At 63.6% G+C, this 12,703-nt stretch overlaps 1 protein-coding gene across 2 annotated transcripts in view; it reads left to right on the top strand.

The window, feature by feature from the left end:
* PIGQ (phosphatidylinositol glycan anchor biosynthesis class Q) overlaps nucleotides 1–12,242 on the top strand; it is a 13,683-nt gene extending 1,441 nt beyond the window's left edge. Inside the window, exons 2-11 of one of the 2 annotated variants that reach the window (XM_034670717.1) lie at nucleotides 2,808–3,506; nucleotides 5,183–5,314; nucleotides 5,458–5,578; nucleotides 7,486–7,612; nucleotides 7,860–8,013; nucleotides 8,113–8,224; nucleotides 8,907–8,987; nucleotides 9,423–9,537; nucleotides 11,095–11,156; nucleotides 11,942–12,094. In XM_034670717.1, coding sequence (XP_034526608.1) covers nucleotides 2,818–3,506; nucleotides 5,183–5,314; nucleotides 5,458–5,578; nucleotides 7,486–7,612; nucleotides 7,860–8,013; nucleotides 8,113–8,224; nucleotides 8,907–8,987; nucleotides 9,423–9,537; nucleotides 11,095–11,156; nucleotides 11,942–12,094 — 1,746 coding nt within the window. In that variant the 5' untranslated portion in view covers nucleotides 2,808–2,817. Of the gene's footprint in view, nucleotides 1–784; nucleotides 3,507–5,182; nucleotides 5,315–5,457; nucleotides 5,579–7,485; nucleotides 7,613–7,859; nucleotides 8,014–8,112; nucleotides 8,225–8,906; nucleotides 8,988–9,422; nucleotides 9,538–11,094; nucleotides 11,157–11,941 lie in introns of those variants that run through there. The other variant, XM_019800646.2, reaches the window with a different exon arrangement.
* The last annotated feature ends 461 nt before the right edge of the window (nucleotides 12,243–12,703 follow it).

Here is a 12,703-nt window from a genome sequence, read left to right as displayed (position 1 = left end):
GGGCTGCGGGCCCCGGGGGCGGGGGGCGGTGTCTGCGGCCGGGCCGCCGTGTGCAGTGACAGCCGGAGCTGGCCCCGCGGTGGACCTCGTGGAAGGGCGCCCGGGGCCCGCAGTACAGAGGGCAGAAAACAGTGGGGGGGGGCTGGCCGGCTCCGTCGGGGGAGCGTGCACCCCTGATTTCGGGGTGCTGAGTTCCAGCCCCGCGTTGGGCGTAGAGATGACTAAAAAAAACCAAAAACAAATAACCCGACACACGATTGTAGATTCATGGCCATTCTTCTGAGATGAGGGGGAAAGCACTGTTTACCCAACGCAAGACAGAAACACCAACAGCTGGAGTAAAAGCGAGTTTCTGCGAGGTCTGGAGGCGCCCTGGCCAGGGGAGGCCTCCAGAGGCGGCCGTCAGCGGGAGAGCTGCCCCCCGCCAGCCATGACTGGGCTCTTCCCCACAGTCCGTTCCTGCAGAAGAGAGAAGCATAGTTTCCCTCATAAGGCAGACTGTTGACCTCGGGTGCTGAGAGCAGGGGCGTCCCTGCCCCCGGAGACCTGGCTGCCGGACCATCCGGGAAGGAAGCTCGGTGTCCCCCGGGCAGACGCTGTCGCAGGCGTGTGCCCTTGCTTTGGATCTCTGTCTTTCAAGATGGGCCCGTGGCCCAAGTTCCTGCCCCCTCCCCCCCGTCTGCACCTCCGCTATCGATTGCCTGCTCTTTCTTCTTTTTCTGGATGTCTGATCTGAGCAGATTTCTTTGTGTTCCTCACTCCCAGAGGCTGAGGTGGGGGTGGGGTGGGGGTTGGCCCGGTGATGTGTTCTCGCTCGCTCGCTGCCCCACGGATAAGAACAGCAGCTCTGGCCTCTGCTCTTCTTCCTTAGACAGAAGGAGCCACTGCTTTTCTTCTTCCTAAAAAAGGCAGACTTTGTAGATGAAGCATGACACACACAAAGAAAACGCACAAAGCGTATGTGTACAACTCCGTGAATTTTCCCGAAGTGAGAACACCGTTGCTCCGACAGATGCGGCTTCCCCCAGAGCATCTGTTCACTGTTAGGCCAATTGTTTTTCTTTTCCGACAGTAGCCATGGGTAGTTTTCCTTCGTTCCTGTGAAAGGAGTCCCCAAGCGGGGGGTGGTGGTGCTGTTTGGCTGAGCTGGTGTGTTTCAACCAAGAGCTTAGTGTGATGCCCGGTGGTCAGCAAGCCAGAAGCCCCAGGTCCCCCACATTTGGAACGGCTCTATCCCTCTCACATTGCCCCTGTCAGGAGGGTCAGGAAGAAAAGTGGGCCCCTGGTGATGGCCGCAGGGATTTGGCCCAGGGCTGTTGCTGGGCTCCAGGCTTTCCCTGGCAGCACCTGCTGGTGCCTGCCCTCTCCAGTCACTTGGTGGGGAGCGGCATTTGGGATTGCTGCTGCTCAGCTCAGAAGGACCCTTTTCAGCTGGAACCCACAACTGTGAGAGGCCTTCTACAGTTGCTGGGAGAGGTCTCTACCTCCCAGCCCCAGTCTGGCCTCCCCTCAGGGAAGGAGAACAGCTGTACCAGTGACCTCCTAAGCCCTGGGGGCGTTTGTGTCTGTGTAAGGCCCCTCCCAGAGGGCCCCAGCCAACAGGAAATGGATGACATGTCCCGGTGTCCCAGCGTGTATGTCCCCTAGGGCCTGGAAGCAGTGGGTCCTGGAGGCCTGGGCTCTGTCCAAGGCCTGTGTCCCTCCCTCGAGTGTGGGCTCCACCTTGGGGGTCTTAGCTCAGGGTGGCTGCTCTGTCCTTTGTGCCAACAAGGTGGGGACAGTCCATGTCTGAGAAAGAGCATGCTCCAAGGTGAAGTCCTCAGGGAAGGGGCTCAGATGGAGGAATGCAGTGCTTGCTGAGAAACCTGCATCCCCAGTGAGCTTACCTCTGGGCAAGGCAAGGCTCAGGGTCCCAGAGAACGCAGGGCTCACGGCTGCTTGGGGCTGGTCTTGCTGCGTAGAGGCCACGTGAAAGTGTGAGAGGCCAGGAAGGCTCACGCCCCTCAGCCTGAGAGAAGACAGCGGGGAGCTTGTCATCTTCCGGGGTCCCCATGTTTAGACAGCTGCCAAGCCCAACTGTGACAAGAGAAGTCAGTCCCCTGCTGGGAACCCAGCCCCAAAATAGGCTGGAGGGTTGGAGTAGCTGCCAAAGCCCCATGAGACCACCGAGGCTCCTCTGAGGGCTCACCAGACAGGGGGTGGGGTTGGGGTGCAGGCTCGTCCCCCGGTGTGTTCTCGGGCTCCTGCACCAGTGCCCGCAGCCACGAGCAGTGTGCCTGCCTCTGGTTTCCCTTAGCCCAGCAGTAACCCATTTACATTTGGGTCTTTATTTTCGGGAGCTTAGTAAGTAAATCAAGGTTCGTTAGATTTTAACGTGCGTTACTTTAATTGTTAATGAGATCGTAAGTTATTCCAAGTGCTACGCATAACAAACTCTCATCAGTTTCCTTGAAAACAAAAATTAAGCCATCACGTTCAGCCCTGCACACCATCGTGAGTGGTACCGGGGGTCGCGCACATCACCTTGCCCTGTTCAGCCCGCTTGTCTCTGAAATGGGGGGAGGCGTTGGCTGGCCCGGGGTGGGGGTAGGGCAGTGCCCATGTGAGATGGGCAGCTGGGGTCCCGTCAGCCTCCATGACCAAACCCAAAGCCGGGCTGCCCCAACCCATGGGCCCTGTGGCCGTGCGTGCATGAAGTCAGGACCGTCTGTGGTGCTGCCAGCCGCCCTGGGGCCATCGGCCGTGGTGGTGGTGGTGGTGGCGGCTGCGGTGGCAGCCCTGGACCGAGCCTCTCTCCTCTCTTCCAGCGTGCCCGGCATGGTGCTCAAGGCCTTCTTCCCCACATGCTGTGCCTCGGCCGACAGCGGCCTGCTGGTAGGACGGTGGGTCCCGGAGCAGAGCAGCGCCGTGGTCCTGGCTGTGGTGCACTTTCCCTTCATCCCCATCCAGGTGAAGGAGCTCCTGGCCCAGGTGCATCAGGCCAGCCGCGTGGGGCTGGCCGTGCTGGGCACCTGGTGCCACCGCCGGCAGGAGGCCGAGGAGAGCCTGGGCCACTTCCTGGAGGGCCTGGGCGCCATCTTCTCCCACGAGCCCTGGCTCCAGCTGTGCCGGGAGAGGGGCAGCAAGTTGTGGAGTTGCAAGGCCACCCGCCGGCAGGTGCCTCCCCACCCTGGCGCCCCCTACGAGGACCAGGTCATGCTCGTCTTCTACGACCAGCGCAAGGTGCTGCTGTCCCAGCTGCACCCGCCTGCGGACCTGCCTGACCGCCAGGCTGCTGATGCCACGGCCAGTGCCGGGGGCTTGGCTGCTGTCTTTGACACGGTGGCGCGCAGTGAGGCTCTCTTCCGAAGTGACCGCTTCGACGAGGGCCCTGTGCGGTTGAGCCACTGGCAGTCGGAGGGCGTGGAGGCAAGCATCCTCGCGGAGCTGGCAAAGCGGGCCTCGGGGCCTGTCTGCGTGCTGCTGGCCTGCCTGCTGTCCCTCATCTCAGCTGCCAGCGCCTGCCGGTACGTGCCCCTGGGGCCACTAGGCCCACCCCTCTGTGCAGAGCCTTGGAGGCCCAGACAGGTCCTGCTGAGGTGCCCGCTCCCCCCACGCCCCTGCTGTCATCTCCTCTTCCCTCCCCGATATCTCTGAGGACGCCTGGATTGTGGTTGCTCCCTGGGCAGAGCAGGCTCCCTCAGTAGCCGCATGGGACCCCAGTCCCCTGCAAGGGGAATGAGACCGTGAACAGAGCCAGGTTGTTGCCGCCTGATGGCTGGTATTTGCGTGGCCTGGTGCCTGGGAGTCGTCCTCCCGAAGACACGCAGGTCCCACCTGCTTCCCTGGCCCTGGTGGGGCAGTGTCCACTCACTGATGGACGTGGGTTGGGGTGGCGCTTCCCAGCCGTGGCTCTGCTGCACAGTCCCCTGGAATACTCCTGGCTGTAGGCCCGGCCGAGGAGTGTAGCCCTTGAGGGCCCTGGGGAATTCTGGGGCAGCACCACGGTGTTCAGGCTGCTGGGGCCCCTCCCTCTGTGAGAAGCCAGCTCCCCGATGGCCCCCCTCCTTAGGTTCCGGGGTTCTGGCTGTTGAGTTTGGGGACTGGCCTCAGCTGCTCACGGGGCGCTGCAGAACACTCCGGCCTGACTTGGCAGAGCACCTTGGCAGCTGTGTGGACAGTGCCTGGGGTTGAGGGCTGCAGGGGACCTTGACGTGCAGGCTGGGTTTTGGATCTTCACAGCCCCCCAAAATGAACTCCAGGGAAGTGTGTGTCAGCCCAGGTGCAGTTTGGGGAGAGATGGTCCTTAGCTTTGATCACCTTGCAAAGGACTCGAGAAGGGGTAACCACGTGTGTGTGCCCCAGATCCCGATCAGCCCATCAGGCTAGAGCCGTGGGGAGAGCACAGCGGCAGTCATGTGAGGCGTCGCTGTTCCTGTGCACGCGGAAAACCCCCTCGCCCCCTAGGGCAGCCCCCGGGGATGCTGCTGGGGCCCTGGCTGCCCTGGGCTGGTCTGAGCCTCCGGATCCCTGCCGTGTAGGCTGGGGCGGGAGGCGCTCAGTGCAGACAGTGCAAAGCTGCTTCCACTTGACTGGAGTTCAGGAGGGCTGTGCAGAGTGTGTCTCGTTCCTGGAGGTGGCTTACACAGAACTGCTTGAAGACTTCCTCCTTCCTCCTGAGGGTTCGAGTGCAGGGCTAGTTGGCGGCTTTGTGCTTGGCACAAGCCCTGTGGTTCCTGCTGGCGGCAGCCAGGCTCTGGATGGATGTGGCGCTGAGCAAATTCAGGGCGCGTTCTTTACCTTTGCTTGCAAACCTCTCCTCTTAGTGTTGGAACGTGTGCAGAAGCATCTCAGTGCTTCCTTCGTCTTGTGAGAGAGCCGTCTCATGGGGCAGCCCGGTTGGCCCGCAGACCCTTGGTGCGGGTCACCCAGCCAGCAGGGCAAGGCGCTGGGTGGCGGGACAGCACGTTCTCTCCGCTCCTGCACGGAAGCCCGTGACCTCCCCTGGGCTGCCTGCCCGTGCCGCCCCACGGTGTCCCTGTCCTGCTGAGCTCGGCAGTGTGGCCTTCAGTGTTCAGGGCCTCCAGGGTCTTGAGGTGGGCCTGGTGAGGGGTGTGGGTGCCAGCTGAGGGGCCCCCGCTCCCTGGTAGGCAGGAGAACTGCTGCACGGCCTGAACGGCCCCCTGTCTTGGCTCCTTCACAGGGTGTTCACGCTGTGGCCCTTGTCCTTCGTCTGGAGCAAGCTCTCCGTGTGCGAGCAGCTCAGGCACCGGCTGGAGCAGCTCACACTCGTCTTCAGCACCCAGAAGGCCGAGAACCCCACCCAGCTGATGAGGTGCAGGGCCCGCCTGGGCGTCCTTCATAGCGGCCGGTCACACGTCCGGCCCCCCCCCACTTCTTTGCACCAAGTCCACCCACGCTGACCCCCTCCGGCCAAGCGCCCCTCACCACTCACTCCCATCGGCCCCCTCCTTCCAGGAAGGCCAACGTGCTTGTCTCTGTGCTTCTTGATGTGGCCCTTGGCCTGGCGCTGCTGTCCTGGCTTCATGGGAAGGACCGCATCGGGCAGCTGGCGGAGGCCCTCGTCCCCGTGGCCGATGTGAGTCGATTGGGTGGAGCCTGGTCTGGACTGGAGCACCTGTGTCCCAGGGTGGGGGTGGGGCCCTTCCTGGGGGCAGCAGAAGCCCCTCAGCTGGCCAGAGCTGCATGACCCTTTCCCTCTGCTGGGCCAGAGGAGCAGTCTTTGTCCCTGACCGCAGACAGGTCCCCTAGGAGCCACTGTGTCTCACAGAGTCTCCAGGGCTGCACAGACTCGGCTCACTGGAAGCCCACCTGCCCCCACTGGGTCACATCTTAGCTTCTGGCCCCTTACCTTCCTTTCCTGAAGGTGGTCATGTCTGAGGCTACCTTGTGGTTGAGGCGTTTAGGGGGAGCCCACCCCCTTCCACCAGGCCCAGTGTCCCTGGCTCCTGGCTCTTCAGGACAGCTGGCTCTGGGCTTGGCCCTCTGCACAGCACGCACCACAGAAAACTTCCGTGTGTCCAGCGCTGTCTGTGTGCGGTCAGGCCACTCCCAGTGCTGATCGTCTGGTTCCCGTGCTGAGTGGGGTTCATCCGCTGGGTCTCCCTCGCCCTGCGATCCTTCTCCCAGTTTCCACCCTGTTGCTCTGCCCCACCAGTGCTGAGCCGTCAGCTTCTCTGCCTCCCTTCCTCGGAGCCATAGGCCTGTCACTCCTGTTGGGAGCTTGTCTTCCTGCGTGGGGCAGTCCTGTGGCCCCTTGGGCCTCCCCTAGGCCTCCGCCAGTGGCCTCCTGGCCTCAGTGTGGTCGAGGGGCTGAGGCCTGGCTGGGTGGTCCTTGCGTGTGCAGCCTTGGACGCTGCCTTCAGTGTCCAGGCGCACGCGTGCCCTGGGCCTGCTCGTGCACAGGAGCCCTCAGAGGCCGAGAACCCCTATGGCTTCTTGGGGAGACCTGGTCCAAGAGGAAGGAGGAAAGAGGGCCTGGAGGCCAGGAAGGGGGCTCAGCTGCTGTAGCTTGCTCACCCGTGCTCTGCCTTTCGGCCAGCCTCATCTTCGATCTCCCTTTTACAGAACTGCGCAGAAATATAAATATTTAATTTAAAAATGAAAGCCTCTTCCTGCCACCCAGCTCTCATCCTTTAAATATTAGATAAGCTGTATTTGTAAAGAATGCTCTGCTCCTCTTCTCACTGCCCCGGACTCAGCTGAGACCTTCACAGGCCGCACGGTGGGCAGTGGGAGGAATGGCAGGCCTCTGACTGTGGGGCAGGGCTGTCACGGCCATGGCCTCGGCATTGCTGATGAGGCTGAGGGCCCTCGGGGCCTGTGCACTGGAACTGGCACAGTGCCCGGACATTGGCCCTCCTCCCTGGGCGGCCAGGACACTGCTCAGCTTCCCCGCTTGCCTGTGAGAGTCTCCGTGCCATCGCGGGCCCTCAGTGGAACCTCATCTGTCCTTCCCTCTAGGGAGCCCTCCAGCCTTCCCACCTGCTACCTGGGGCCCTGATGGGCTCAACGCCCTCAGGGTCACCTGGGATCACCGACCCAGCTCAGGCCCGGGCCTCTGCGGTGCCATGCCAGGTGGTGGGGCAGGGTCCTCAGCAGAGGGGCACTGGGTAGACCATCAGCTCCCCGTACAAGGTTCACGGTGAGCTGGGGTCTGTCCCACCTCTGGGTATGTGGGGCTGAGCACTCCTCTGGGTCCAGTGGCGAGAGGATTAAGATGGAGGAAAGGTGACGCCCATCAGGGCCCCTGTGGCCTGAGGGCCAGGGGCAGACTGTCCTCCTCGCAGGCTGTGCCTCTCAGCCCCAGGTCCCAGAGTATCTGTGAAGAGGGGTTCCTTGGCCAGACAAGTGCGGGAAACCTCGTGTGCCCATCACATCAGGGGACACCTGGAGAGGGACACAGATGAGCTTCTCCCTGCCCGGATAGGTTGGCTGTGGTGGGGCCCAGTTTATGGACCTCACGTCCCTCCTGTGTCTCTACAGCATGTGGCCGAGGAGCTCCAGCATCTGCTGCAGTGGCTGATGGGTGCGCCCGCTGGGCTGAAGATGAACCGGGCGCTGGACCAGGTGCTGGGACGCTTCTTTCTCTACCACCTGCACCTGTGGATCAGTGAGTGCCGGCTCCACCTGGGCCCAGGCCGCGCCCCGTCCCTCGGTCCCTGCTTTCTGCCCTCTCGCCGTCCCGGTTACGTGTGTGCGGCCCTGCTCTGCTGGCCTGGCTGGTTGGAGGAGGGCCGGCCGGCAGGGAAGCCCGTCACTCAGCTTCCAGAAGCCTCAGCCACCCCTCCTCAGGGAGGAATTGGGGAGGGCGGGACCTCCCTGGGTGCCCCCCTCAGGGCCAACCCCCATCCCACCAGGCTACATCCACCTCATGTCCCCCTTCATTGAGCGCATCCTGTGGCACGTGGGCCTCTCAGCCTGCCTGGGCCTGACGGTCGCCCTGTCCGTCCTGTCTGACATCATCGCTCTGCTCACCTTCCACATCTATTGCTTCTACGTCTACGGTGCCAGGTGGGTGTGCGGGCCGGTCCGCGGTGGCTCCCAAGCCCTGAGTGCCATGGGGGGCCGGCGGGGTGGTGCAGCGCCCCCGACACTGCCCGCATCCTGCAGGCTGTACTGCTTGAAGATCTGTGGGCTGTCCTCGCTCTGGCGTCTGTTCCGGGGGAAGAAGTGGAATGTTCTGCGCCAGCGAGTGGACTCCTGCTCCTATGACCTGGACCAGGTACTGGGCAGGAGTGCGGGAAAGGGGGTGACTGCTGCCACACTCCCGTCCATCTGGCCCCTTTACATGAGCCTGGCCGGTGCGGCTGCTCAGCACGTGATGGGGCAGCTCGCCCGCCAGAGGGTCAGCGTGGAGCCTGGGGGACGTGAGGAGACTGCAAGGGGCGGGGAACCCTCACACAGTGCAGGACATTGCCCCAGTGGGAGGTGGACCCTGGTGTGAGGAGCGTGCTGGGCCCCAGGGAGCTTCTGGACGGTGGGGCATGGACATGACCCATGCACAGGGCCCGGCTCTGGCTTTCCCGTAGCATGCTCAGACCAGGTCTGACCAGCTGGTCCCTGTGTGCTGCCCGCAAGGCATGCTTTTCCTGCCTAGAATTCCCAGCCCTCCCGCCTTTGGTGGATGTGCTCACACCCTGGTGGCTGGTTCTGTCTCCCCGTGTGTCACTGAGTGTGGGTGGCATGCAGAACCGTCCCTCCCTGTCCTGTAGAAAGCTGTCGTGAGCGGGTTTTCCGGAGTCGTCTCGGGAAGCCCACGTGTCCTGTTGGCGGGCACGCCGTTTCTGCTCAGTCGTAGGATGGGTTTGGTGGGGATGGCCGCGGACGTGTGGCTCGTGCCGCTGGGGCTGTCCCTGGCATGGGGCTTTTGCTGATGCTGATGGTGGTGTCCTTTCTCCCTGCAGCTGTTCATCGGGACTTTGCTCTTCACCATCCTGGTCTTTCTTCTGCCTACCACAGCCCTCTACTACCTGGTGTTCACACTGGTGAGCTGAGAGGCACAGGACGTGGGAGGGCGTTGCGTGTGGCACCTGGCTGACCTGGCTGCTGGGCCTTGCCCACAGTGCGTGGAGTGATCACTGCCTGCTCTGCCTGCCAGCCAGGCAGCCACGGGCAGGCCATCCACCCCTACCCCGGAGAGGACGTGGCTATTCCAGACTCTCTGGGACACGCGGCTGGGTGCGCCAAGGACAGGAGCCGGGAGGAGTGGCACCCAGGTGGCCCCGGCCGAGGGGCCAGTAGCGTGTTTCCCTGGGGTCAGCTGCTCCTGCCCACTGCTTGCCCGCCTCTCCACAGCTGGGCCTCAGACCAGGATGAGACCCGTGTCCTGCCCAGGGGTCTTGAGCCCCTGCTGCCCTTCGTCGTGGCCCAGCACCCTCGCGGGCATGCGGTGCAGCTCTGAGTGCTGTCTGTCACTGCAGCTCCGGCTCCTGGTGGTGGCTGTGCAGGGCCTGACCCACCTGCTCGTGGACCTCATCAACTCCCTGCCGCTGTACTCGCTCGGCCTCCGGCTCTGCCGGCCCTACAGGCTCGCGGGTAGGTCTGTGTGCGGGGGTGGGCGCGTGGACCTCCGTGGGCCCTGCCTGGAGGCAGTGCAGTGTGGGAGTTGGTTGTGGGGCTGGGCAGAGAACCCTGGGTGTCCCCTGGGCCAGCTGCCTGCTCTGAGCTGGAGGGCTCAGAGGCCGCAGGGGCAGCCCTTTCTCTTTCTCACCTTCTTCGTGGCCAGCATGAACATTGTCTGATTCTGTCTACAGTAGTGTGGGTGGTACCTGAACGTGGCTCAGAGAAGCGTCCCTGTGAGCTTGTGTGGAACTGTGTGTGCCTTTTGGTGCCCCTCAGCCTTGGAGGGGACAGGCCAGGCTGGAGGATGCTGGGCTGGCCAGATCCATGTGACAGGAGCACCTTCCCACCCCCAGACCCCCGCGCACCGGGGCAGCACCCCCCATCCTAGCTGCCCCTGGCTGTCCCCCTCTCCTGGTGGCTGCCCCTGTTTTCACGCTGACACCAACCGCTAGGTTGGCCAGATGCCCCTCGGGGGAGGCCATCCCCACGGCAGGCCAGGGAAGGCCGACCTCACTGGTCACAGCATTGTGAAGCAGCCCATCTACGTTCAGGGGTTTGGAACACATCGGGGAACACGGGGCATTCTTGGTACAGTCCCACCAGCAGCTGTTGCGCTGGCCCCTGTGGTGAGCAGCATGCCTGGGAGGCCCTGCCTGCAGTTTGCAGCTCAGCGCCCACACCAGAGCTCCCAGCAGCTAGCTGCTGCCAGCCTGTGGAGAGCCATGAAACTTGAACCTGCGTGCTCCATGCACTTGGGACCTGGTCTGCCAGCTGGGTGCCCTTGATTTCTCTTTCCAGCCCACCTACCCCACAGACCCCAGGTGGCCCACGCCAGGGACCCCAGCCTCTGTCCACCCTGGAGAATGCCAGGACCAGGCAGGCGAAGAGCCTGAGACCCAGCATCTTCCCTCCCCCAGCCCGAAGCTCGTGGTCAGAGCAGAGTTGTTTTAACTTCACATAAAAATCCACAGATGCTGCCGCCTCCTCTCTTTTTCACTGAGGTTGCCTTGGGGCCTCTTCATCAATAGATAATTAGCTCCTGCTTCTCTTTTCAAGAACTTTCTGCCTTGGAAATTCCCGGGCTCGGGACCCCGAACAATAGGTCAGGGGTGCAGTGGGTTCCCAAGTCGGCCCCTCACACAGACACGTAGATACCAGCAGGGCAGCCACCCCCCACCAAGTTCCCTGCCCGCTCTGCGGGAAAAGCCACGTCCCACTCGGAAAGCGGCGCAGCCCGTGCCCCCGATGCCCGGCTGGCTCTTCCCCGCCTCCCAGACACACAGCTTCTGTCTTTCGATGAAGTTCTGCGCAGCTTTGATACCGGCCAGGCAGCTGGCTCAAAGAGGCAGACGGGAAGGTTGGGGGAGGCGTGGGGGGAGGCGAGCCCCGTGTGCGGCCTGGACCACCCACAGCCTTCTGAGTGCCCTCCCGGCCCTCGTGCCCAGCCCCTGACAGCACAGGGAGCAGGAGCCCGGGAGGCTGTCTGCCAAGGGCCCCGTGTGCCTAACAGGCACCTTGCTGTCCTTGCAGCTGGCGTGAAGTTCCGGGTTCTGGAGCACGAGGCTGGCAGGCCTCTCCGCCTCCTGATGCAGGTGAGGCCTCTGCAGACCCCTTGCCCACCCGCCACGATGCTGTCCATATTCTGGGGCAGCTGGAATCCGGCCCCTCTCTGCTGCCCTGGGGGAGGGCTGACAGGTGGGGCCCCGAGGGGAGGCTCCCTCACTCCCAAGACCCCTGGGCACCGTTGCCCCTCTGCCTGGAACTTCCCTGAGCAGGACCCTGGATGGGATCCCTTGTGCTGTGTCTGATGCCTTCAGCCACCCCGGGCTCCTGCCCTGAGCTCCGTGGGCTCTTGTTCCAGGAGGAAGAGCACAGACTTGGCAAAGGCCTCGGAACACACTTTCTCTGAAACGGTCCCTCTAGCCTGTGGGAGAGAGCGGGCGGTTGCTGGGCGACTCGCTGGGTGCTGGTGGGGGTGGCACGAGGGCCATGTCTCAGGGAGAGGTCAGATGCTGAGGCAGTGGGGGGACCCTGTGTGGTTTTCTCGGGGGTGCGGTGTGTTTGTTCCCAGGCCCTGCCTGGGAGGCTTCTGGGAGGTGAGTCCTGCTGTCGAGCAGTCTGCACCCCTCCAGCCTGGCCCGTCTCGCCTGCCTGCAGCCTGCCCAGAGGAGAGCACCCCTGACCTCCGCCTGAGTGCTCCCTCTCGAGCTGCTCACCCTGCCCCCAGGGACCACAGGGGCGGCCTGTCTGGACAGAGCGGGTGCTGCCCCGCCACGGACAGCCCAGGGACCCCAGTGCGGGACCACTAGGACTGGCAGGCTTGAGCCTCAGGGAGTTGGGGCTGCGTCCTGGCTGACCGCTGCCCTTGTGCTTCCAGATAAACCCCCTGCCCTACGGTCGTGTGGTGCACACCTACCGCCTCCCCGGCTGTGGCTGCCACCCCACGCACTCCTGGGGTTCCCTGTGCCGCAAGCTTTTCTTTGGAGAGCTCATCTACCCTTGGAGACAAAGAGGGGACAAGCAGGACTGAGGGGCCCTGGTCGCCAGCCTGCCCAGACCACCGCGTGGCCACAGTCTACCCTCTTCCCTGCCAGGGGTGTGGACCGTCAGGACAGCACGCATCCTGGATCTTTGCCTTCTCTACCCCCAGCTGTCCGAGGCCTCTGTACCTCCTGGCTCTGAGGTGGGGGGTGCCGGGCAGGAGGACACGGGCAGCCAGCCAGGCCAACAGGCCTGTGTTCCATCACTAGCCGTGTTTGCCTTGGGACCTGCCTCCTGACCTCTTGGGATGGCACTGGCCACCCGGTGCCCACCAGCCCCCCAAGCCTGCCCAGGAGCCCTGCCCCCCAGAGCCCCCGTCTCCGCCCACCATGCCTGTTCCCAGTGGGGTGAGCTGGCAGGTCTCCCTGGTGCTCCCAGCGGCCCCACCCTGTCATGGGGTAGAGGGACCCCTCCCAGGACGCACTCAACAGTTCTTGAGGCTGACCGATGCTTGGGGGCTGCACTTCTGTGTCCCTAACCCAAGCCGGCAGCCCCAGTGAACCCGGGCCCTCGGGGAAGCTGGGCGGCAGCACCCTCAGCCTGGATCACACAGGGTCTGCGTGATGCCCCCTGGAGAGATTGCTTCTGCAGGAGGGGC

This window comes from Ailuropoda melanoleuca, chromosome 10, assembly GCF_002007445.2.
Source record: "Ailuropoda melanoleuca isolate Jingjing chromosome 10, ASM200744v2, whole genome shotgun sequence".
NCBI classification, from domain to species: Eukaryota; Metazoa; Chordata; class Mammalia; order Carnivora; family Ursidae; genus Ailuropoda; species Ailuropoda melanoleuca.
The sequence above is the reverse complement of the archived record's forward strand: the minus strand, read 5'-3'. Positions and strand labels throughout refer to the sequence as shown.